This window comes from Notothenia rossii (assembly GCF_949606895.1).
Source record: "Notothenia rossii genome assembly, chromosome: 5".
NCBI classification, from domain to species: domain Eukaryota; kingdom Metazoa; phylum Chordata; class Actinopteri; order Perciformes; family Nototheniidae; genus Notothenia; species Notothenia rossii.
The window spans coordinates 79,228,000-79,253,005 of record NC_136903.1 but is presented as its reverse complement, the minus strand read 5'-3'; the positions used below and the strand labels follow the sequence as shown (position 1 = coordinate 79,253,005).

At 39.7% G+C, this 25,006-nt stretch overlaps 1 protein-coding gene across 5 annotated transcripts in view; it reads right to left on the bottom strand.

Annotated features, from left to right (window-relative positions):
• Positions 1–22,287, bottom strand: part of LOC307039351 (uncharacterized protein) — a 43,899-nt gene extending 21,612 nt beyond the window's left edge. The window contains exons 1-5 of one of the 5 annotated variants that reach the window (XM_079681323.1): positions 22,153–22,287; positions 8,066–8,337; positions 5,099–5,263; positions 4,877–5,019; positions 3,989–4,160 (exon numbers count right to left, since the gene is read on the bottom strand). In XM_079681323.1, the coding sequence (XP_079537449.1) occupies positions 3,989–4,160; positions 4,877–5,019; positions 5,099–5,263; positions 8,066–8,324 (739 nt within the window). In that variant the 5' untranslated portion in view covers positions 8,325–8,337; positions 22,153–22,287. Of the gene's footprint in view, positions 1–3,988; positions 4,161–4,876; positions 5,020–5,098; positions 5,264–8,065; positions 8,338–21,730; positions 21,870–22,152 lie in introns of those variants that run through there. The other 4 variants (XM_079681322.1, XM_079681324.1, XM_079681325.1 and 1 more) reach the window with 4 other exon arrangements.
• Between the last annotated feature and the right edge of the window lie 2,719 nt (positions 22,288–25,006).

Below are 25,006 nucleotides of genomic sequence, written 5' to 3'. Positions count from 1 at the left end.
ATAAAGGTGTGACCAGCATTTTAGCCTGGAGCGCTGTGGCTGCCAGGCGCGCTGTGAGGGGCGGGGCTGACACACAGCCAGGTCAGGACACTCCGCGTGCACGTGCAGCAGCCAAATTAATAATATAGCGACAAGCGGGAGACAACGTGTGACTTACTCGCGGGGAATTTAAAGTGAAATGGAATTGGTTACAAAACCTAACTACACATCTCGATTCTCCGGTGTGGCAGTATTTCGGATTCAAACCAAATCAACGAGGCGAACCTACGGACTTGAATTAGCCGGGCGGTGTGTCGCATTGGTTTAAAAAAGGTAGCGACAAAAGCAGGCAATACCACGCATTTTAAACCACCTAAAACACAACCACCCCATTCCGTTTTCCCAGCTGGGAGCAAACACGGCAGCTGGAGATGGAGAGCCCCCGCCCGACAATGCAAACATGTTGGTGTTCCTTGCTCGAAAACTTAGAAAAACAGATTTGGATATGGCCTGTTGAGGCATCTGGGTTTTTGACAGTGGACTGTACACTTGACTGTTGTTTTAAGGAGTTTTTTTTTGCTTGTGAGATAATGTGTGCTCATATTTATTTATTTATTTATTTATTTATATATATGAGAGAAAGAGCTCTGTTTTCCAGCCTGACTATTTAATTTATTGTTTTGGTTGTGTGATTTAATTAATTAATTATAATTTAATTAATTTGTTTTATTTATTATATATAATTTATATATTTTAATATTATTTCACATTTCATTTGCGATGTTGAATGTTCAATAAAAAGTTATGTTTGAAAGGATGTACTTGAATTATTATTATATACTATCATTATGTCTTAAAACGGTGCCGACAATATTATCGTTTATCGCAATAATTTCCAGAAAAATTTATCGTCCAACAAAATTAATTATCGTGACAGGCCTACCTGTCACGATCATTACATCATTTTCTTGGACGATACATTTTCCCGGAAATTATTGCGATAAATGATTATATTGTCGGCACCGTTGTAATACCATTTCAGACCACTGACATAATGATAATATATAATAATAATCAGGGCTCGACATTAACGACTGCCCGATGGCCCGGGGCCATCTAGTATTTAGCTTGGGCAATGAAGCCTCACCTGCTGGTTGCCCCATCGGGAAATCTATTATGCCAGTATCATGCAGCTCGCGGATCCAGTAATGAGTGACCCGACAGTAAAACTAAACATATCTATAACTAGTTTAGGTAGTTTGAGAGGTGATTAAAATAGCTACGTGTGATATTCTAACCTGAAGTGTGTGTTTTGTCCGCTCACCGCTGCATGTGATCATGCAGAGCTGCGTGTCGACTCGTCAGCAGCAGCTGATCTCTCTCTCCCGTCAGATTAGACTTCACTCGCGTTTATGTCCATATTGATCAGATCTAGCTAGTTCAAGATAATGATATGACTACCTGCTTATTAAAAGACACCTAAACAATAAGTGTCGCTATGCAACTGGGTGAGGCCACAAAGTATAGCGCAGCATTATGCATTTGTTTACATGCCCACCGGAACCCCGAGGCATTACCAACAGATCAACGCACAATCAAGCCATACAGGACATCTCTTTCTCCACATTAAGTGTTAGACATTAGAATTGACTATTCTTGTCTGTCACATACTCTTCTTGTCTGTCACATAAGTGGCGCAACTGAAGCGGTATTGCGCTAAAGGGAAATTATTTTGACCGGAGATTTAGATTTGCCGGCTAACGGGAACTCTGACGTCGCCATTTTGTATGCTTCGCGGATGCGCTCGGCTCCTCTTGACTGCTGCTCGGGTCTGCTCAGTCAGCTTCCGGATGAGGAGGCATTCATTCGACCAACTTACAGTAGATAACATTACAAACATTTTTAACAGGAGCCATAATAGTGTAAATAATGTTTGTTTTGGCAGTTACAACTGAATGTAATGTTTTCTACTTTTTTACATCTGGGAAGGCATTTGCCTTCATCAGATGTAAGTAGCTATAAGTATTTCTTATAGCCATGCAGGGCATGCAAGCGAGCAAACACAAACAAGAACAAACAAACAAACAAGTGAAATGAAGAATAAAATTGAAATTGTAAAATATAATATTGTGGCGGTTCATCTTATAATTCAGTCTAGAGAATGCACCAGACAGCATAGATCTAAGACCTGCAAAAATCTACATTTTCTAAGGGGAAGCCCCCCAAACCCTTCGTGCGTCATTTCATCCGCGCGCATTTTTCAGGGCAATCTCTTTTGGGCTCAGGGCCATCTCCCAAAATCCTTAATGTCATGCACTGATAATTCAAGTACCATAATTTTCGGACTATAAGCCGCGCCTTTTTTCCCATTTTTCGACGCTGCGGCTTATATAACGGTGCGGCTAATCTATGGATTTTTACAGCTAACGGCCACTAGGGGACCTCCTAAATCTATGGGTTTTACAGGTTACAGTCCACCACCTTTAACTCTATGGGCTCTATGGCCGGTCCGCGCCCCCCACCTTTAAGCGGCGGGTTCCAGCAGTAAAAGCTGGAGGCCGGAAAAGAGTGAGACAGGTAGCGCGCAAAAGTAAAAGTGGAACCGAGAGTGGTACGAGAGGCAGAACGAGAGCAAGACAGACAGACATTACGAGAGCGAGACAGTTTGTCCCCGTACCACTGGTTGAAAACCGCTGCTGTAGATCACTGCCGTTACGTGCACTGGGAGCGCACCGTTTAAGTTTGAAAGTTGAAAAGTTTGTGTGTCTGAAACGCTATGTGATACAGTACAGTTTACACAGCACAGTACATGTTCTGTAGCTACGATTGCACTAAATGGTAACACTTGAATACGTTATGCAAATATGCAACTTGTTTGTTGAAATGTTAATAAATGGGAGCTTCCTCAAACAGCCATCTCTTTCCCGACAATCCCCTCTGTGCACGAACCCTTACATATGGTAATTAAACATTAAAACACCTGCGGCTTATAGTCCAGTGCGGCTTATATATGTACACATCATTCAATTTAGCTGCTGCGGCTTATATTCAGGTGCGCCTTATAGTCTGAAAATTACGGTACATCCTTTTTTATTGAACATTCAACATTACAAATGAAATAATATTTAAATATATAAATTATATATAATAAATAAAACAAATAAATTAAATTATAAAAAATGTATTAAATAAATCATACACAACCAAAACAATAAATTAAATAGACCCAGGCTGGAAAATAGAGCTCTCCAAAACACGCAATTGCATTTGTGAAAATAAAGTAAGTCGGGAAGGTGGGGGCTCTCCATCTCCAGCTGCCGTTTGCTCCCAGCTGGGAACACGGAATGGGTAGGTTGTGTTTCAGGTGCAGTTTAAGGTTGGTCGTATTGCTAGCTTTTGTTGCTACCTTTTTAAAACAAATGCGACACACCGCCCGGCTCATTCAAGTCCGTAGGTTCGCCTTGTTGATTTTGCTTAAATCCAAAATATTCCCACACCGGAGATGTGTAGGTTTTGCAACCAATTCCATTTAACTTAAAATTCCCCTCGAGTAAGTCACACGTTGTCTCGTGCTTGTCTCTTTATTATTAATGTGGCTGCTACACACTGCTGCACGCGGAGTGTCCTGACCTGGCTGTGTGTGAGCCCCGCCCCTCACAGTGTGCCGGGCCGGTAGAGTGGTCTCTGCCGGCCCGGCACGCTGTGTCTGCCGGCCACTCTACCGGCAGCCACAGCGCGCCTGGCTAAAATGCTGGTCACATCCTTATGTAAACAAACACGCATGTAAACAGCAATTTATCGAGCTCAGAAAAGTTATCGAGTTCCTTTTTAGTTAACGTACGATAAGTCAATTATTCGCGACAGGCCTATCCACAAATTGAAAGAATCATATGATCATGACTAGTCAGTAAAAACACACAAAGTTACTGTGTGTTTTGTTGCCCAACAATGGGCATCACATTTGCTCCACAGAGAGTTGTGAAGTACACAGTGTTGTAAGGTTGCTCACCTGGTTGTCTGTACTGTGCAGGGCCCTGACAAGGCTGCTCACGTATCACAGAAGACACTCCGAGAGAGAGCAGCTCTTTCATTTTTTCCTCCGTCGCCATGTCCATTGCACTGAGGCCCCCCATCTGCCTGTGACTGCTGTTTGACCCATGCTGGAGGAGAAGCGTCACTACCTACACGCGCACACACACACACCCGTACACCCACCCACCCACCCACCCACCCACCCACACACACACACACACACACACACACACACACACACACACACACACACACACACACACACACACACACACACACACACACACACACACACACACACACACACACACACACACACACACACACACACACACACACACACACACACACACACACACACACACACACACACACACACACACACACAATCAGGAATTGGAACCTCTTATAGCTTTTGGGTAAAAAAAACACTCTTTTGATGAATGGAGGCAGGGTGATTAATAGCAGCCGTTCTAATTATAAGAAAACTCAGGGATTGACATCATTTAAAACCACAGCTGATACAATATGCTGTAAAACAAAATTGGCTTAACATCCAACCCTAAAACTAAATGATCAAGATGGGATTCTCTTTGTTTTTGGACAGAGGCTGTAATGTCAATCGGTCCGGTCCAGACATTGCTGGAACAAAAGCAAATCTAACTGTTGATCCCAGAAGAAAAGAAAGAGAAAAGAGGCAAACATAAGAAAATTAACAGTTTTATTAAATGCTTAATTCTTTCACCAAGTGCCAAATTTGATCAATGCCAGTGAGAGCAGAATCTAGCCAGAGACTGATGCCAGGACTTTGTTCCTCTATGTGGAATGTGTGACCAAAAGCTGTACTCTAGTTTCACTAGTTCACCTGGTAGTGTCTACCGGAAACAGCATCATGCAGTGGGCTGACCCCATCTTCGCTTCTAGCATTGACATCAGCTCCAGCCTTCAACAGCTCCTCAGCCACTGCCTTATCACCAACATTAGCAGCCTCATGGAGAGCTGTCCAGCCTGTCAATGAACATGTACTCATTACAGTAAAACAGATACCAGAATATAGAAGTGATTAGGTGTCCAAGCTGTGACAAACCTGCATTATCCTTGGTGTTGACATTGATCCCCGCTTCAATGAGCGCCCTGACCTCAGCCAGATCTCTCCTTTTGCATGCCTTGTGCAGAACAGTCTCTCCCATTGAATCTTTCTTGTTCAGTTGCTTCGCGTTTAGCCTTCTCACTGTTTTTGAGATCTTTGCTGCTTTGAAGATGAATACAATTTAGATATAGAAACAAACGAAGATAAAAACATGAAAAATCAAGACCAATAAGTTATTTCAATCACAATGTTTATATGTTATTAGGACATATATCGCCTGTTCCCACTGCTGCCATGCGGCAATCAGTGAAGAAGTATTCGCTGACGTACCATCGCACTACAGAGCAGCTTCTCAACCTCCACGCTCCATCATTAATATATGGAATGGAGCTTTCTGTTAAACAGACCACATGCTTATTCCCACTATGTTTTATATTTAAACTATAATAATTTATATTGGTATTAAAGGTTATAACAGTAATAACTAAAATGTAGTATTTACAAATATATATGCATCATGTGTATCTAGATATACACACATGTGTATAATAATCATAGATTAAATGTAGGTTTCCTTTTTATCTTTGTTCGGTGTTGTAAATGTACTTTGTTCTATTTGATTGCCAATTTAATTTATTATTTGTTTCTATTCTTATTTCAATATTTGTGTATCATAATGTAAAATATTTCATAATCACAATAACAGTTTGTTCATGTAATAGTATGCGCTATATACACTTTTATTTTACAATGAATTATTGTTATCACTGGCTGCACTTTTACTATGTTCTCTTTCATAATAATGATATTTTTTGTTTTTATAATGGACTTGTACTCATTTGATTTTAATTTTTTTTAACGTGTGCTTTCCTCTTCATTTAATATGCTAGTCTAGGGGTGGGCGATATGCCGATATATATCGTAGAGACGATATTAGGTCTCCACGATATGCCTTTTCAGAGATATCATATCTATCGTGATACAGAGAGTCACTCAGTCACCATGGCCTGTGTGCCCCTGATACTGTTAAAATCTCGAAGTTGCTTTAAAAGCGTCAGAACAGTGATTTCTGAACTGCATTAGGCTGCGTTCACAACGGACGCGATGCGAATATTCTCATCGCTCTAACCGCTGGAGTTTCACCGTGGCTGTCAGCTGTGTTTACTCCTGTTATTCAAACAGGACGCGCTGGAGAGGGGGCGGGGCTTATTTCAATGTAAATACTGTGGTGGAAACCAACTACGACAAAATTAACCTATTTTATCGTGACTTAATTGTGATCATCAAAATGATGCCGAAGTAACTAAATACTGATAACGGTTAGTAAAAACCAAGCTGTCTAGTCAGGATTCAGACAGTATTGCACTTCATTTATTGTCTTGGTTGATTCTGTCGGCTTATATTTTATTTTATCAATAAGGTATTTATATTGTTTTTCCCTTTTGAAACAGATGTTCAGTTATGCTAAAGTCTTTGATTACACTTCAAGTCTAAAGTTAGTTATGTTTTACTCTCCTTTTCATGTTTATTGATGTTGTTACATCACTGCTAGTGCTACCTAAAACAGAAAGTGCATTTTTATACTGAGAAACTATGCCTTGAATATTTTATTTTATTTAGCAAGAGAGTGCACTTTACTTGGTGAAGAAACCAGTGTTAACGTTTGTTGTGTAGGGTGTAGGTCAGGGGTGGGGAACCTCCGGCCTCCGGGCCGTATACGGCCCGCGAGACGATTTGGTACGGCCCTCGAGGTAATTTATAAACACACGCAAAAAAGAAAAAAATTCAAGAAATCTAGACCGCAAAATAATTAAACAAGCTTGTTTTTCCTGGCCAAGGTCAGGGTCCTTGAACCCAACATGAGCCTAACGTGTCATCACGTGGTATATGTCTCGTCTGACAGGAGTGTAGTTCTAACGGAGAGCACCAGAACGCGGTTCCGGGCCGGGACTTCACAAATTGCAATACCCATAAGGAGCTGTACACATGCCGCAGTTTTTGCGTGGCTGTGCCTTCAGTTGAAAGCCCAGTGGCGATCTGTTCATCTGTCATACTGATCATACAGTTAATAACTTTGTTGTTATTAGCATCTGGTTAGCTAGCTATGCTAAAGAATATAAGAAGCTTTTTCTCCAACCAGTGAGGTAAAGGCACATCTTTATATGATCATTATAGTTATAGAAAAATAAGAGAATAAAGTAAACAGGTATACAATACTAATATGACAGTAAAAAAAAGTTGTTATTAATAAACAAGAATACAGTTTAAAAGGGAAGTGATTTGTAAAATATTCATAAAGAAAAAAATCTACTTGCAGTTCTGTTTCATATGGGTGTTGAGAGATGTATCCATAGATCTCTTCATGTTGCTCTCAAAGTGCACCAGATTGATGCTTTTAACTTCAACATTTAAAAAAAAATCTTCCTGGTGGTGCATGCCCCCAAACCCCCCTAGATGAGGTTAGATCCGAAATTGAAATGGCCCTTGAGAGGAAAAAGGTTCCCCACCCCTGGTGTAGGCCTACCTACTTGAACACTGAGGAAGCCATATCAAAATTCCTGTTGAATTGTTCATTCAGGGATTCATTGCAGAATTAAAACCAGCTTGAAATTGTATTTTGGTCTGTTACTCCTTTTTATTTTAGTTTTTGTTACCTTATAGGTGGTTGTACTGTTAAGTAACTTGAAAAATAACCATAATAACCGACATGAAAAAATATTGTGATAAATATCGTCTATCGTGATACTGCTTGAAAAATATTGTGATATTATATTTTTCAATATCGCCCACCCCTATGCTAGTCTACACATTTTTTTTGCCTGCACTGTGCACTTTGCCGTAACATTGTACATGTGGAACGAATGAACGATTTCTGATTGTGATTCTTATTGAAACGTTAGAAGGATCTTATAAAATAAGGCCAGTTTTCTTTGTTCCAAGATGTTTCAGTATCTTCTAACTCACAATGACATGATTGGCTGCCTGCAGCAGTCTGGGCACAGCTGGAAGTCCCTGGCACAGGTGGTTTGGGTCCATTTATCTCCCTCTCCACTTTCTTTTCCTGCTCTTTGCTGCCAAATTGTGCATCTGCATTGGTGATCTCCATGTCCTCTGCTGCCCCTATGCTTTTGAAGACATTAAGATCACGCAACAAGCTCTGAGAGTCATCATCTGGTGATCCGTCTCCGTTCATCTCAATCTCCTGATTGCAGCCGTCAAACATCTCCACAATGTCTCTGGAAGAGCAATACATGTGACAGTCAGATAATGAAACTTTGAAGGTGCTTCTGCTCATGGACTATTCTGCCCAAACCAAAAGAGGATTCAGCACTTTAAAGACAAAGCAAGAAATGTTCTAAACTAATAACTACACGTCACTACAATTGCCCTCAAAATTCTATTCATCTGACCTTCAGAAAGGATGCATGTGATGTTGGTGCCGTACAACGTTATTTACTTAGGATAGTTGACATTGGTGGGGGTGATTGTTAAATGACTGTTGGTGGGAGATGTTTAGCAGTTCTCAATATGTTTTTTGTTTCCATCCATTCTCTCTAAACTCTTTCAGAAGAGGTTTTGCGGCATTATAACAACATCATGTTACTTCTGCTTTAACTCCTGGAATTAGGATAAGACTCATTATTCACATGGCCACCAGAAGAGAAAACAATAGAAAAGAGTAAAACATCAGCTGTAATATCTTTGGTGAGGACAGTCTCTTTTTAACTCTTTACAATTCCATGATCATATTAAAAATATGTGTCTATATATCAGAAGCTTTTGGAGTCCTGTTCGCTAGTGTGAAACAACAAAAGATCTCCTGTTTGTGGTTAGCACAGGATGTCACTGCCTGGGTAGTCTGTGAGAAACTGAGCTGTGAAGGTGTGTTATATCATCATGAAGTAAAGAAAGACTGAATTCCCCCACTGCATTTCATTTAAGTGTTTAGCTTTTGGACAACCTCTAGGTGTCATTGCTTAGGCCATCGTGGTCAGTTACAGATGTATACTTGCAAACACAATTAATGCCGGTTAAAAATAAATTGCTAAATTATTAAAAAATGTATTAGATATTTAAACTGATTACATACAAACTGCCCATGGACTGAATTACCTAAAGAGAACTATTCATGTCTTTTGTGTTAATCTTAAGGTTTGTTATTCTCCATTGCCATAATGTCAAATACATTTTGTTTGTTTGATAATGTATTGTACTCAGTACATGGTGTTGTACAATTATATTTTGTGTGTATATATATATATATATATATATATATAGTTTATATATATATATAAATAAATATGAGCACACATTATCTCACAAGCAAAAAATAACCTCCTTAAAACAACAGTCAAGTGTACAGTCCACTGTCAAAGACCCAGATGCCTCAACAGGCCATATCCAAATCTGTTTTTCAAAGTTTTCGAGCAAGGAACACCAACATGTTCGCATTGTCGGGCAAATGCATCTTTGATTGTAAACTGGTGGGGGCTCTCCATCTCCAGCTGCCGTGTTTGCTACCAGCTGGGAAAACGGAATGGGGTGGTTGTGTTTTAGGTTTAGTTTAAAATGTGTGGTATTGCCTGCTTTTGTCGCTACCTTTTTTTAAACAAATGCGACACACCGCCCGGCTCATTCAAGTCCGTTGGTTCGCCTCGTTGATTTGGCTTGAATCCAAAATACTGCCACACCGGAGAATCAAGATGTGTAGTTAGGTTTTGTAACCAATTCCATTTCACTTTAAATTCCCTGCGAGTAAGTCACACGTTGTCTCCCGCTTGTGGCTATATTATTTATTTGGAGTGTCCTGACCTGGCTGTGTGTCAGCCCCGCCCCTCACAGCGGGCGTGGCCGGCAGCCACAGCGCTCCTAGCTAAAATGCTGGTCACATCCTTATGTAAACGGCAATTTATCGAGCTCAGAAAAGTTATCGAGTCCATTTTTATTTATCGTACGATAAATCACCGACGAGCTGATTACCTAGTTAGTAGAGGTGTAACGGTTCGCAAACATTTCGGTTTGGTATGTACCTCGGTTTTTAGGTCACGGTTCGGTACGTTCTCGGTACAGCAGAAAAAATGATCACAAAACATAAAATATGTTTGGGGGTTTTTGATTATTATTAAACTGAGAATATTCACTCAAATAAATACAAAATATAATAAAATAAACATTAAGGTGCAGTATTTCGATGAACTGAAATAATCTGTATTTGAACTGTACTGTACTAGTACTCACCTAAGCAGCCAGCTTGACATTAAGACTTGCTTGTCATTGTATTTTCATGTTTTTTTAAAGAAAAATTAACTTGTCCACATTGATTGCAGAAAGGGCAGACCTGCTGGCACTAACAATGTCTCCTGCTGTGGAGAACACCCTCTCGTTAGGGACAGAGGTAGCAGATACAGCCAGGTAGCGCTTTGCTAACATGGCAACATAAGGATATTTGGCGTTTGTAATAGCTTAGGCTCGGTCGAGCGAAGCGATCCAAGGTCTGGGTGCACTTTTAAAAAAATGTAGTGGTGATAGTGCAAGGTGCAATCTATGTACTCAATTAGTTGCTTGTAAAGGGGGTGACACAAGCAACTTAATGAAGCATTTGCAAACGAGACACTCATTGAATCTAAAACGGTGCTAGCGATACTGCTAGTGTTAATAGTGCTAGCGGGCTTCAGCCGCGCCGTGTGTAAATGTGACCCGAGCGAAGGCTCGCAGGCAGGTTAGCTGCTGCGCACGGGTAATATGTTTTGTTTACCTGAGTGCAGTCTTGCAGGCACATGGCCTTGTCTTTTTGTAGTTTATTAACCCCAAAATATTGAAAAGTATCGAAAAGAGTATCGAAAAATACTAGGGATGCACCAAATATTCGGCCGCCGAAAATGGTTAAAAAGGCCCTTTCGGCCGAAAGGGTTTTAGCACCGAATAAATATCACCGAATGTCAGGGAACAGGGTTACGTTGGTAAGCTAACGTGTTGTTTTGATGACGTAATCAAAACGCGGCGACAAGCACGGCGCGCGACCATGCTCGCGGCTGGCTCACAGCCAACATGTCTGGCGCTTGAAGATATTTAAAAATATCAGAGAAAGAGGCACGGATTGCGATTTGTAAAACGTGTTCAGCTGACATTTCTCGAGGGGGTGTAACTGCAAATACTTTCACCACTTCGGGATTACTCCACCACCTGAAATCAAAACACCCGAACAAATATGCGGAGTAAGATCAAATCACAAGCACTGACAGCGAGAGACTGTTCAGCGCTGCCTCTCATGTGCTTGATGAGAACAGACTTATGGCTGATAAAGCAGAGAAGCTAATGTTCATTAAAAAGAACCTCCCACTTTTCCTTAATAAGTAGACAAGGCTGGCTTATCATAAGCTTATCTAGTTCTCCATGTCTACTCTATACCCACTTTCCTGAACAATTTTCATTGTGAGTTATAATTCACCATCTCAGGTTATGGTTAGGGGGAAATGACAGCAGCACAGTGTTCAATATATTGTACTTTCGGTATCTAAATGATACAATGTTGTTTACATTGCTCATGAGGACAGACCTATGGGACAGACCACCTTATTTGCAGATTCTTGAAATTGTAATTTAATTTGTAATTGATTGTGGATTTTGTATCCAGTTTTCACTTTATGTATCTTTATACAATGTTTACTACTTTGCTTATGAGAATAGACAGCCTTATTTACAGATTCTTGAAATTCAATTGTAATTTCATTTGTAAATAGTTACATTCATGTGGATTTATCCAGTTTGCACATTTGTATGCATGCACTTATACTGTAGGTGCATTTGTTGTTGTTGAAGGCCTGGTTGTTACAGTCTTTATTTACACTATTTTGGTGTAGGCCTACTGGCCTAGATGTTTATGCAGTTTTAAAGCACCTTGGCTTTGTTCTGAATGCACTTTGTTGTAGTTATCCTACAGAGAAAAGAAAATGCACTTGACTTAGAATTAATGTACTGTATGCATTCAAAAGTGCTGAATAAATGTTTTATGGACCCATAATAGAGATTATTATTTAAGTTAAGTTTTGCCATAATCATTTATTTTTCCATAATCAGGTAGCTGAACAACATTGGTAAAAAATGTATACATTATATATATATATTTCTTTAATCATTTTCGGCCTTTCGGCATTCGGTTTTCGGCCAACTGTTTCCTATTTTCGGTATCGGTTTCGGCCAAGAATTTCCCATTCGGTGCACCCCTAAAAAATACCGATACCGATAAGCAGTACCGGTACCGGTATCGATAAAATCCTAACGATACCCATCCCTAGGTACCGGTGATATTCACGTTCAGGTGATGCCTTTTCAAATGAGTGTGCAAGTTTGATGCATTGCCAACCGCGTAACCAATTTTAGTTGAACAATGCCGACAAACAGCTTTGGTTAGGTCCTCCTGTCTTTGTCCGTCATCCTTGTACGTAACTGCAAAACCAAAATGTTCCCAAACCGTAGACTTCAATGGTGCTGGAGGATTTTCGAGCTCAACTTTATCTGCGTTCGCCATTTCGACAGTCCCTCAAATTACTGACTACATTTTAACGCACCCCTGTGACCAGCTCTCATAGTATGCCTCTCGTCCAATGAAATGACATGGTCGCTCTATGATGCATTGAACCCAAGGTGAGCAAATTACTCTGAACGCTGCGACGCAGCACCTGAGATTACTTCCAAAAAGTTGTTCACGTTCTCAATGTTTTACGTTTAACGTTATATTCGTTCCGTACACACATGAAAAACACAGATGCATTAATTAATAACAATAGTCCACAGATCCTCTCTCTGCTCCAGACGATTTAAAAATATATATAGCCCTCAACAACCAGGCCCCCCCCTACCTCACAGACCTGCTGCACCACCACACCCCTTCCCGCTGCCTCCGCTCATCAGAAGCCAACCTCCTATCCATCCCCACCAGCATCAATCACCGGACCTGGGGGGACAGAGCCTTCTCCGTCACTGCCCCCTCTCTCTGGAACTCACTCCCACAACCCATCAGAGACTGCACTGACCTCATCACCTTCAAAAAACTTACAAAAACTCACCTCTTCAATCTGGCTTTTAATGTGTGATTGTGTCTGTATTGCTTGATTTGAATTTGACTTTAACTATATTTATCTTTTGTTATTTTCTTTTCACTATCTTTGTAAAGCGACTTTGAGCACCTGTAAAAGCGCTAACAAAATTAATCTATTATTATTATTGTGTATTAGTTGCCACAGATTAAATCAGAAACACTCACAATGTATCATTCACGCTTTTGATTTATACATTAGAGCTGTAGTCCTTTGAATGCTTATATATTCATTGTTGTTTAACTTCTTTTTGTTTTTATCAGAAATTGCTGCAATCTATGAATCAATGCCAGTTTGAATGTAAGGCTGGGGGCGGCGCCGTAAACTGATACACTTTGGTGACATGCTGAGGTTTAAAATGAATATCATGCATAACGTGTGAGATACTGAAATAGCATGGGAAAAACAGAACACTATGCAAACCTGACAGAAACTCCTCAGGAGCACCACAGATTGGATTCATATCATCTGAAATGAAACATTCCATTTATCAAAACCTTCTTCTAATGAAGCTGTGGATGTCCAAGTGATATGTGATATTTAACTATGAATCATAAAGTCATAAAATAGCTTCAGGCTGGACATAAACTGTAGACTCAGTGTAGCAGCTCATGGCATTTATGAGATTGCTTATAATTCACAAAACATTCTACCTACATACAGAATATAGTAGGGCTGTGCAATTAATCGTATTTTAATCGCGATTAGGATTTTGGCTTGCGACGATTATGAAATCAGCATAATTGACAAAATACGATTATTTAGCTGGGTGCGCTTTCGCCCCTCCCTAAAAGCCTGTGTCACATGTGTTGTGAGTGTTCAGCGTGAGCAAAGATGTCAGTACAAGAGCAGCAACTTGTTAAAAAGAAGGGTCGCGGGGAGATTCCCAGTCGATCGCGAGATGTGTCTAAAAATAGAACAACAATATTCTGTTTTATCGTTAATGTCCTGTAACATAATCTTCCTGTGCCAGAATAATGCACTTGAACGCATCAAAGCTTTGTGATTGGCCGGCGTGACCCCATGTGTCGGGGCGTGGCTGGTGGGCAGTGGGCACTATTTCGCTGACGTTGTCCGTGTCGACAGGAGTGACAGTCCGCACGCACACAAGACCGCAATTATGGCAGGAGTAAAAAAGCCCAAAATATATAATTTTCACTCAGAGTGGGAGGATGATTATTTTTTTATCTATTCCAATTTAAAGTCCATCTGTCTCATCTGCAATGTGAGCGTGGCTTTATGGAAGAAGGGTAATTTAGGAGCGGCATTTCAAAAGAGTGCACAAACGCTACAAGACAGAATTCCCTCCTAATTCTGGGGAGGGACCTGAAAGGACAGCTAAATGCACAACAGTCCATTTTCACCAGGCCCAACAACAAGAGCACGGCTGCTTATTGTAGAAAAAATTGTATAAGAATGCAAACATTAAGATCTGTTCTGTTTAAATTGATTATAGTCTATTATTAATTCAGGTTAAGAAACTAGTGTTGCTTGCATCCTATTTTGAAGGCATTTATTTTTATACTCTAATACAATGCAACAAAAAATGGGTTTGATTCTATTAATTTTGTCTTTTTTATTGCACTTTGGCAGCAGATTCCTGTGTAGCTTCAGATCTGTATTAGTAAGCCTAATTTATACTTTTGTAGCAATACTATTTTTATATAATGGCAAATAAAGGGTTCAGAGTCTTTTCTTTTTTTCCTGTGTCATATGTGGCAGCACTGCCACAAGTTCCTCTTCAGAGAGGGTCTTCAGTACAGGTGGCAATATTGTCACCTGCCTGCGCTCACCTGTGAAACCAGATCATGTAAACAGGCTCGCATTTCTTGCAAAAAAATCTTTAAGATGACATGAGCAGCCCTACCAGCATTTGCCATGGTGGTCAAAACATTTTTATTTGGTCTTAAATTGTAGTTCAACATTTATTTCCAGTTACTTCTGGACCATGACAGTTGGCCAGCCTTCAACGTTTAACTGAGTGGAATATGTTGAATATGTTTTACCAAAATGTTGGCTATGTTAAGGAGTTTTCAGGTTGTGACACTGCACTGCAACATATTTGATTTAATTAATTTTGGTCTAATTTATTTGTATTTATCACATTAATATATGTTTAGTATGGTTTTGGAAGTGCGCTCCAACATATTTGTTGATCTTGTTTATTGGTAAAATATTATTTGTTTTAAAGTTAAATAAATGGTCAATGAATAATCGTCAAAATAATCGTGATATCAATTATTGACCCAAATAATCGTGATTATGATTTTTGCCATAATCGCACAGCCCTAGAATATAGTGTGTTGTCACTTTTGCTGAGTTTTGTTCTTCAAATGTGTAGTGAGAATCATTATAGCCTGTTCATCAAAATGAACATACAAATTATGGTGATTGATTGAAAGCTATTTACCACAATCTGATGCTTCTATTTTTCTAGATAATACAGGCTCACGGTTTTTTGATGCCCGTAGTGTAGACGGGCCGTCACTGTGCATACTTCATATACCGTACTTTTCGGACTATAAGGCGCACCTGAATATAAGCCGCAGCAGCTAAATTGAATGATGTGTCCATATATAAGCCGCACTGGACTATAAGCCGCAGGTGTTTTAATGTTTAATTACCATATGTAAGGGTTCGTGCACAGAGGGGATTGTCGGGAAAGAGATGGCTGTTTGAGGAAGCTCCCATTTATTAACATTTCAACAAGTTGCATATAGCCTACAGTAGTACCATAACAAAAAACAAAGCTTACAGCGCTTGACGAGGCAATATCAATGGCTAAATTAAATGTGTTTTTTTAAAAGTGCAAAATAAAGTGCCTGTAACACGACAGTAAGCGCGTAAGCCTAAAGTTGCAGTAACACGGCTGCTTAAAATATACGGTAATCAGCCTACCAGAAAAGTCATTAATCCTCGTCTTCATCTTTTAGGCTAAGGTGCAGTACACGGCTGTAACCAGAAAAGTCCATTCATTAATCCTCATATTCGTCTTCTTCCTGCGTACTAAAACCACTAAAGTCCTCATCTTCAGTGTCGGAAACGAACAGGCTCAGGGTGGCTTCGTCAGCCACTCTCCTCTCTCCTTCGTTGTCGCTCTCAAAACCAACAAACTCCTCTTCGTCACTGTCGGAATCGAACAGCCTCTGAGGGGCCTCAGCTGTGGCGGCGTCCTCCTCTTCATCACGCAGCAGTCCAGCCTTTCGGAACCCGTTGGTGATCGTGGATGTTTTGACACTCCTCCACGCTGTCAGGATCCACTCGCAAACTTGAGCGAAAGTTGCTTTTCGCATGCGACCAGTTTTGGTGAATGATTTATCGCCGCTAGTCATCCACGCCTCCCACTGAACGCGTAGTGCCACTTTGAACGCACGATTGACACTGATGTCGAGTGGCTGCAGATGCTTCGTTGTGCCCCCAGCAATCACAGCTGGAATTGAGTTTGTGCTCTTGATGGCTGCTTTCACAGAATCTGTTATATGGGCCCTCAGGCTGTCCAAAACGAGCAACGCTTTTTTTTGGTGAAAGAATCCTCCAGGGCGCTTGACGTAGCACTCATTCAGCCACTCCTTCATTACGCTTTCCATCATCCACCCTTTCTTGTTGACTTTAAAGGAGATGCCGTTCGGGATCTTTTCTTTTGGCATTGTAATCTGCTTAAAAATCACCATTGGCGGAAGCTTTAATCCAGATGCTGTGCAGCCAAGAACACAAGTGAAATTCGTTCTCTCGTGGCCAGTGGTTCTCAACGTGATGGACGATTCACCTTTCTTGTTAACAGTCCTAGTGAGAGGCAGGTCAAACGTCAAAGGCACTTCATCCATATTTATGATCTGGTCCGGTCCGATGGAATATTCCTCTATCTTTCTTTGTATGAATTCGCCGAAGTTTGTTATTTTTTCCTGGTAGTCGGGAGGGAGTTGCTGACACACAGTCGTCCGCGCCCTGATGGACAGTCCCTTTCGTCTCATAAATCTGAAACACCAGGATGGTCCACCTCTAAAATTTTCAATTTTCATTTCGGTGGCGACTGTTTTGGCCTTCAGTCGAATCTGCACGGTGGAAACACCTCGGCCGTCTGCTCTCTGTGTGTTCACCCAATCTTCAAGAAAGTCTTCAAGTTCGGGCCATCTGCTTTTATTACCTCTGAAAGTTTTTTTTGACTTTTTGCATTGAGACAGTTCTTCCCGCTGGTGTCTCCAACGTCTCACCATTGACTCATTGATGCCAAGGCTACGTGCACAGCAGCTCTATTTCCTTCTTTTACTGCCAGATTGACTGCCTTTAACTCAAAAGCTGCATCATATGCATTTCTACGTTTGTTTTCCATAATGAGGGTTTGTGCATGAAAACTTCCTTTTCACAAACTGTCTTGCAGTCTTGTTCTGTCTCTCGTACCACTCTCCGTTCCACTTTTACTTTTTCGCGCTACCTGTCTCACTCTTTTCCGGCCTCCAGCTTTTCCTGCTGGAGCCCGCCGCTTAAAGGTGGGGGGAGCGGACCGGCCATAGAGCCCATAGAGTTAAAGGTAGTGGACTGTAACCTGTAAAATCCATAGATTTAGGAGGTCCCCTAGTGGCCGTTAGCTGTAAAAATCCATAGATTAGCCGCACCGTTATATAAGCCGGAGGCTCGAAAAATGGGGGAAAAGGCGCGGCTTATAGTCCGAAAAGTACGGTACACAAGTTTTTCAAAGTTGATTTTCAAATCAAATAACTGTTTATAATTGAAAATAGCCCTGCATTGCATTAAGGAAAAGATGCCGGCATCCATCCAAGCTGTTTCTTAATGTTTATTTTTTCCAAAATAACAAACCCTCTTTTTAATCAATTGGAATGTCTCTCTCCTGTTAAAGGTTCTCCGGTGTCTGAAGTATTGGTGCTGCCTTTGCCTGAGTTACCATATTATGTTTTTTTCCATCTGTCCATGTTTTGTGCAAATTACTTCTACTCTGACTTCATTGGGCTCAATATAGACTGATTATCTGGCTCAATATAGCCTGATTACCGGGTTAAATTTAGCTTGATCATTTGAAAAATGCCATGATCATCATCACTAATTTGACGACTGCCAGATGAGATCACACCAGTATCCAAAATCTATTTTGCCACCTGACACGCTATAATCCCTTAAGTGAAAAAGCCTTTATTGTAAGTCATGGACAGTATGAACTGATTTTGACAAAGCTGTACTTTCTTTTCCAAACAAACAACATCCAGAGAGCATCACTTCCTGTGCACTTATGGTGAACTCTTCCTTGTACTGGATTGCATGTTTTTTAAGGCAGCTTACCAGATTCTAATAACAACAGATCGCCACTGTGCTTACAACTAAAGACACAGCCACGCAAACATTGCGGTGTGTACGGCTCCTTATGGGTACTGCAATATTTGAAGAGCTGGAGCGGCGTTCCGGTGCTCTCCGTAAGCACTCTAGTCTACACTCCTTTCAGACGAGACATATATATGGGCATAGATATGTCTCATAATTATTTGTGTGAACATAAAAATAATGTGTGTAAATATGTGATTTGTAAATGTAAAACACCATCCACAAATGCATTTAAAAGATTTGCAAACTCACAAATAAATTTGCAAGTGTAAAACGGATCTGCAAATACACTAAATATTTTCACAAATTAAAAAAAAGATCTGTGAATATCTCTTTAACATTTACAACTTTCCATCAGGCATTTGTGAATCCATTTTGTATTTGTCGACCAAAAATGCGCTTGCGGATCTCAAATCTCTGCTCGTGGATCTCACATTTCTGCTTGTGGATCGTGTTTTTACACACACGGAATTTTGAGACATATTTTCCGCCGGTCTCGGCCAAAATCTACTCGTGTCACTCGGTTATTTTCGGAAACCACGTGATGGCCAGCTGATGACGACTTTCCGCATGATTTCAAAGTAAGAGCATGGTGGTTTGTTTAATGCTCTGTTTTTTTTATTTTATAATGAACAGCGGAACGTTAGATGCATTCTTTATCACCATCATCACGTTATATAGTGATACAGCTAGTTTGTGTTAGTTTGCAGACAGACACATAGACAGACAGACGGATATCATATATAGATAGATACTTCATTCATCCCAAATTGTGAAATGTGTGGAAACAAGTATAAACACAATAACATTAAAGACCCTGTGAAGTGTGCACCTGTGCATGATCTGTTATGCTAATACGTATAGTAATGACCAAAATTGTCCATTGGAACCCATATCAAAAGATGTTGGAATAGCAACGAATTTGACAGAAATCTGCAGTCGACCTTCGCCTTCGTGGGCGTGGCTTGCGATCTACTGCGTGACTTCACGAGATGGACGCCGCCGCACTGTTTACATTCACCACCGTTCATTTTTTCTCTTTTTCAAAGTCGAATTTCTCAACGTTTTTGAGCTAGTATTTTCCTGGAAAGTGTGTCGGAGTCGACTGGAAGTGATTGCCAATCGAGAAAACCTGACAATGGAGGCGACAGTGAAGAAAGAGGGATGAAAAACACAGGGGAAACAATGCATTGCCGCTGGCTGTAGTAATGTCAAGTCTGCCGAAGTGGCGATGTTTCTGTTCCCAAAAGATGAAGGTGAGCCTGGCTGGTGTCATTGTTTTCGAAGATTCTTTGATTGATCATGATAAATAAAGGCCACTGGTCGATTCGAGAGAGAGAGAAAGAGAGACTGAGAGAGTTACAGGGTTGTCGTTAGCATCTGGTGCTAGCTCGGAGCTAACGGAGATTAGCTGTTTCAACAATAAGGAGAGGGAGAGTGCTCTCCTGTGGGACTGAGAGAGATAACGTCAGCTCAGGGAGGTAAACTGTAGCCTAAGTTATCTCAGTGGGTTTGGTCATCTATGTAAACAAATATTTCCATTTATGTAATATTAGTTTTATAAAATAGGTTAAGAAATCCTTCCAATGTTTTTTGATTATTGAAATATATGTTTCATATGAGTGTTGAGAGCTGTATCCATACATTTCTTAATGTTGCCCTCAAAGTGCACCAAATTGATCACTTTCCTCATCTATCCTGTCCGAAAAGCTGTCCAAATCAATCATTTCTCTCACACTAGTATCACTTTCCAAAGTCTCCGCCATGTTTACAATCGCAACTGGGTACATCTTGTGACGTCACAGCCACTATCGTCTGCAACTTCCGTTAGGCTCAGACAGCAAAATTAATAATTCATTAATTATGAATTATTAAAAATTATTTTAGCCATGAACAGGCACAATGATATGTAAGGAATGAAACTGCCATTTCATTTTGGTGCAAAAACATGCACTTCACTGGGTCTTTAAATACAAATGAAAGCAATAGACAGGAATATATGCATATACAGTAGAAAGGACACGATGAATATTATAACATTTAATGTAGCCTTACTATGAAGGCTGACCTAAATACGGTGCTTTTCTACAGATTACTTTATTACTGCACTGGTAAGGTAAAATTAGGCCGATTAATAAGATGTGAAGTGCTTTGTAACTTTGACCCGCTTGACTGAATACACAACAAACAATGAAAAAAGAGTTTTATCTGGGCTGCTTCGCTGCCAGCTGCTCCCCCCGGGATCCAAAAGTGGCGTATAGCCTGTATTTCAACATCAACGAAAGTGCTCGATATATGCTATATTGAACCAATAAACTAACACAAACTAACTGTATCACTATAACATGATGATGATGATGATGTTGTTGATGATGATGGTGATAAAAAATGCATCTAACGTTCCGCTTTTCATTATAATAAAAAAACAGAGCATTAAACAAACCATCATGCTCTTACTAACTTTGAAATCATGCGGAAATGTCGTCATCAGCTGGCCATCACGTGGTTTCCGAAAATAACCGAGTGACACGAGTAGATTTTGGCCGAGGCCAGCGGGAAATATGTCTCAAAATTCCGTGTGTGTAAAAAGACGATCCACAAGCAGAACATTTTTGGTCGACAAATACAAAATGGATTCACAGATGCCTGATCGAAAGTTGTAAATGTTTAGAGATATTCACAGATCTGTTTTTTATTTGTGAAAATATTTAGCTATTTGCAGATCCGTTTTACACTTGCAAATTTATTTGTGAGTTTGCAAATCTTTTAAATGCATTTGTGGATGGTGTTTTACCATCTACAAATGTGTTTTACTCCCCCCCCCCCCCCCCCTAAAAACGAAAACTCTTCGGTTCTCCACGAATTACACAAGTCACCCAAATCAGCGTTAAAAAAGCGGGAGAGGCCGAAAAGCGAGTAATTTGCATCACTAAAACACATGTGCCATATCTAAACTAAACAACACCTTTGAAAGTAAAATGTCTAAGGTCATAATGTGTTTAACAGTAAATCATCTAATGTTACCTTAACATTACCATTTCCTTCCTAGCTAATAAAGTGAATTTAGGTTCTCAATCGTTAGCTAGCTCACTAAGCTAGCAGGACATACAATTAGGTTAGTCAATCTTTAGCGAGCTAACCTGTGCTGGTAAGCTAACGTTTATGTTGAAAAAAGGTGTTGCTGTAATATAACAAACGTTACCTTTACAACAGGTTTAAGTCTGTTGTGTCTCTCTGGTCCTAAATGTTTGCCTTCTCTTTCTGGTTCCTTTGCTTCAGAAAAATCAGACCCAACAGCGGGAGGTACAGCTGTGACTGACTGGCGCAGCGGCGCGAAAATTAACAAAGGCATTCCCAGCATGCAATTTTAACCAATGACATATCACTGGAAAGACCAGGATGTCCTCTCAAAAGAGTAAAAGGAGATGCACATTAAGAAAATGTCCACTACAGTACTACGGATATAAACCCTTTAATCTCAATGTCAGAAAAAATCCTAATCAGAGTTTCATTTTAAATGTATTGTTCTATCGTATGTATTCAAAACAACAGAAGATGTGTCACTGCCCAAATATTTCCAGACGGCAGTATTGTTAAACTATTGTCTTTGTCTACAACACTCACCTCACTTAGATAACGCCTCATCAAAGAGTTCTACATGTTTTCATGGTAAACTATATTCTACTGGTTCTGTATGTTCAAAATGTACATGTAATTTTCCTCCATCTCTCTTCCCAGCTGCGATCATCGGGACGCGGCTGCATATTGCTGTGGCTATTTCCTGTTTGACCATGGCCTTCTAAATTGTCTTCTTGAAATGATAGAGTCTTGCTGGACTGGAAAGGACACAGATGGGTGCAGGCTGGGGATGGACTCAACACTGTGGCCATGTGCTAATCCCTGTTGTGGGACATCTCTTGGATTACATTGCCATGAAACCCCATTGGCCCTGTTGACCCCAAGGGAAAGACTAGCTAGTGCTGCCCCCTTCTGGTGAATGGGTACATAACCGCTTCCTTGATAATGTGCGTGCACTACAGACATATGATGGGCATCTGGAATCTACTCCACAGTTATCACAGAGGAGAAAGAGCCAGTTGGGTCCGTTTGTATCATTCATTGTTGGGTAACACTGTTGGTTGTCTCCATCCACACCCCATGAATATTTATATTGAAGGATGCAGAAGATTGAAGGGCAGTGTGTGCATTATATGTTATACCTGTATACAACATAAAATGGGTCTAGCTGTACTTGGAAAAATATATGACCAATAGAGATTTGCCAGAGAACTAAACATGATCTATTGTGCTTGCTCCCAGCTGTGCTGTTTTATTTTCTGTATCACCTCTTGTGTCAAGGGTGGAGGGGAACATAAACAAAGCTAATATATAAAGATGTTCTTGGGTACACATTATATTTTAGTTTCTTAACTTTCTTTTCCTTGAGAACAGTGCTGGCATCTCTTAAGCTTTGTTTTTGGTTTGAAATACACATTTTGCACAGGTGTATGTTATATTTACATTAACCTATCAATAGATAACATTTTATCAAATGAAACTAAGATATGTAGGAGTCCAAGTTCTAACACAACTGTAGAGTATCACAGATAGAAGCATAACTTTGAAAGAGGCATATAATAGTATTTATGAAATTGGAAAGTTAAGTCAGAAGATATGAATGGAGATGGTGCTTTTTGTAGCCTTTTAATTACATACTTTTATTCTGAGTTTAATTCTGCCACCTTATTTTATATTTTTAACAGAAGAAACTGTTTTTGGAGGGGAAGCAATGCAATTTTGAGTAAAACAATAATCTGATCATTTCTGTGTGTGTGTTCTTTTTTTTAGACAAAAGTAATCTCCAGTGACATTCAGGAGTTTGTTCATGATTTATTGATTTGAATCAATTGTGTGTAATAATGTTTGTTTGTTCCCTAATATAACATGATAAAATCCATAATAAATTTAAATGAAGTACAATTCTGAAACAATGTATATTTAATTTAGAGTCTATATAAATACTCATCTTTTTGGCTAATATTTAGTTGAGCCAGCTTTGACAGGAACTACAGACTTGAGTATATTCTTTTTACAGTGGATAGATCTGCATCAGATTTTTACTGTGGATTATTGCAATTCATCCCACATTATTTTTTCCGTCTCAGGAGATAAACTGTCATGTCGCACTAAAATCGAGTCACTCCTGATCACTAATTTAGTTATTATTAAAGCCATCTATTGGCATTGACTTCATGTTCAACAGTCTAATCTCAGGTTGGGCTGTCCCTTGTAAATCCAGCACAATAGTACAAAAAAATGGTGTCAATAAAGGCAATAAAACCTTCTATCACAGTGGTTTTATTTTCTCACATGCTGTACTTTAAGACCAAGTTTTTTGTTTCTGAAAAACTGACAGAAGAAGCACACAAGGTACATTATATGCAGTGTCTCCCAACTCACCAAATCAACCCTCTGGCTTTTGTCAATATTGCAGTTGATCTACGCTTTTTTGTCTGAGGACAACCTGCTGTCAGCAGATTTTATAATTCCAGTAACTTTAGCTGGAAATGTTCAACGTCATTGTTTAGAGTTGACATTTTCTTAGATAATTAATTTTATTAAGCACAATACTAGGACCTTAAAACTGAAAGAAACCAGAATAAATCAGCTATTCATCTATAAGTCACACCTGTGCTTTTCCTGTGTCATCATAATGTCTTCTATGAAAAAGCCCTGTAATGCTCCTGTTTCCTTATGATGACGTTTTACACCATTCAGCTGACAGACATTATTTTATTAACACCTCACTGCTACACATATGACACACAGGCGATTCAAATTCAACTATGCAGGTTATAAATAAAAAAATGAACGTTGCCATTTTGGGGTGTGTGCCAAAAATAAATGGATTAGTATGTCTAGCACTAGGAAGATGAATTACCTTATATAGTCATAACAATTGTTTTATTTTTGCAATAAAGAATCTTATTTGTCAGAATATAAAAAAGCATCAATGTCACTGTTTGGTCATGACAACTCACTGCCGCACACTTTACACATAGGCAATTTGAATTCAACTAATTATGCAGTAAATGAAACGACTGCACTTTAGCCATTGTTGGGTGTATGCAAAAATATATGGTGGAATACTTGTGCGATTCATTGTCTTATATAGTCATAAATATCGTTTTATTTTTGTGTTAAAGTATTGTATTTGTTGATCAGCAACTACAAATGAACTTTCACTTAATTGTAATAAATAAATAGTTAATTGGGGGTTACTATTAAAGGCAATATTTTGTATATTTGTATGCATTAATGATCCATTGTTTTATGAAGACAGTATTAGCTGATAACACTGGTGTAATTATATTAGGTCAACGTCATTATATCTTCAGTATATTTAGAGGGGTGTATTACAAATAGAGGGAGTTTCCCTATAATGTCCTCAACAGTGATATTCCCTTGTTTCTCAACT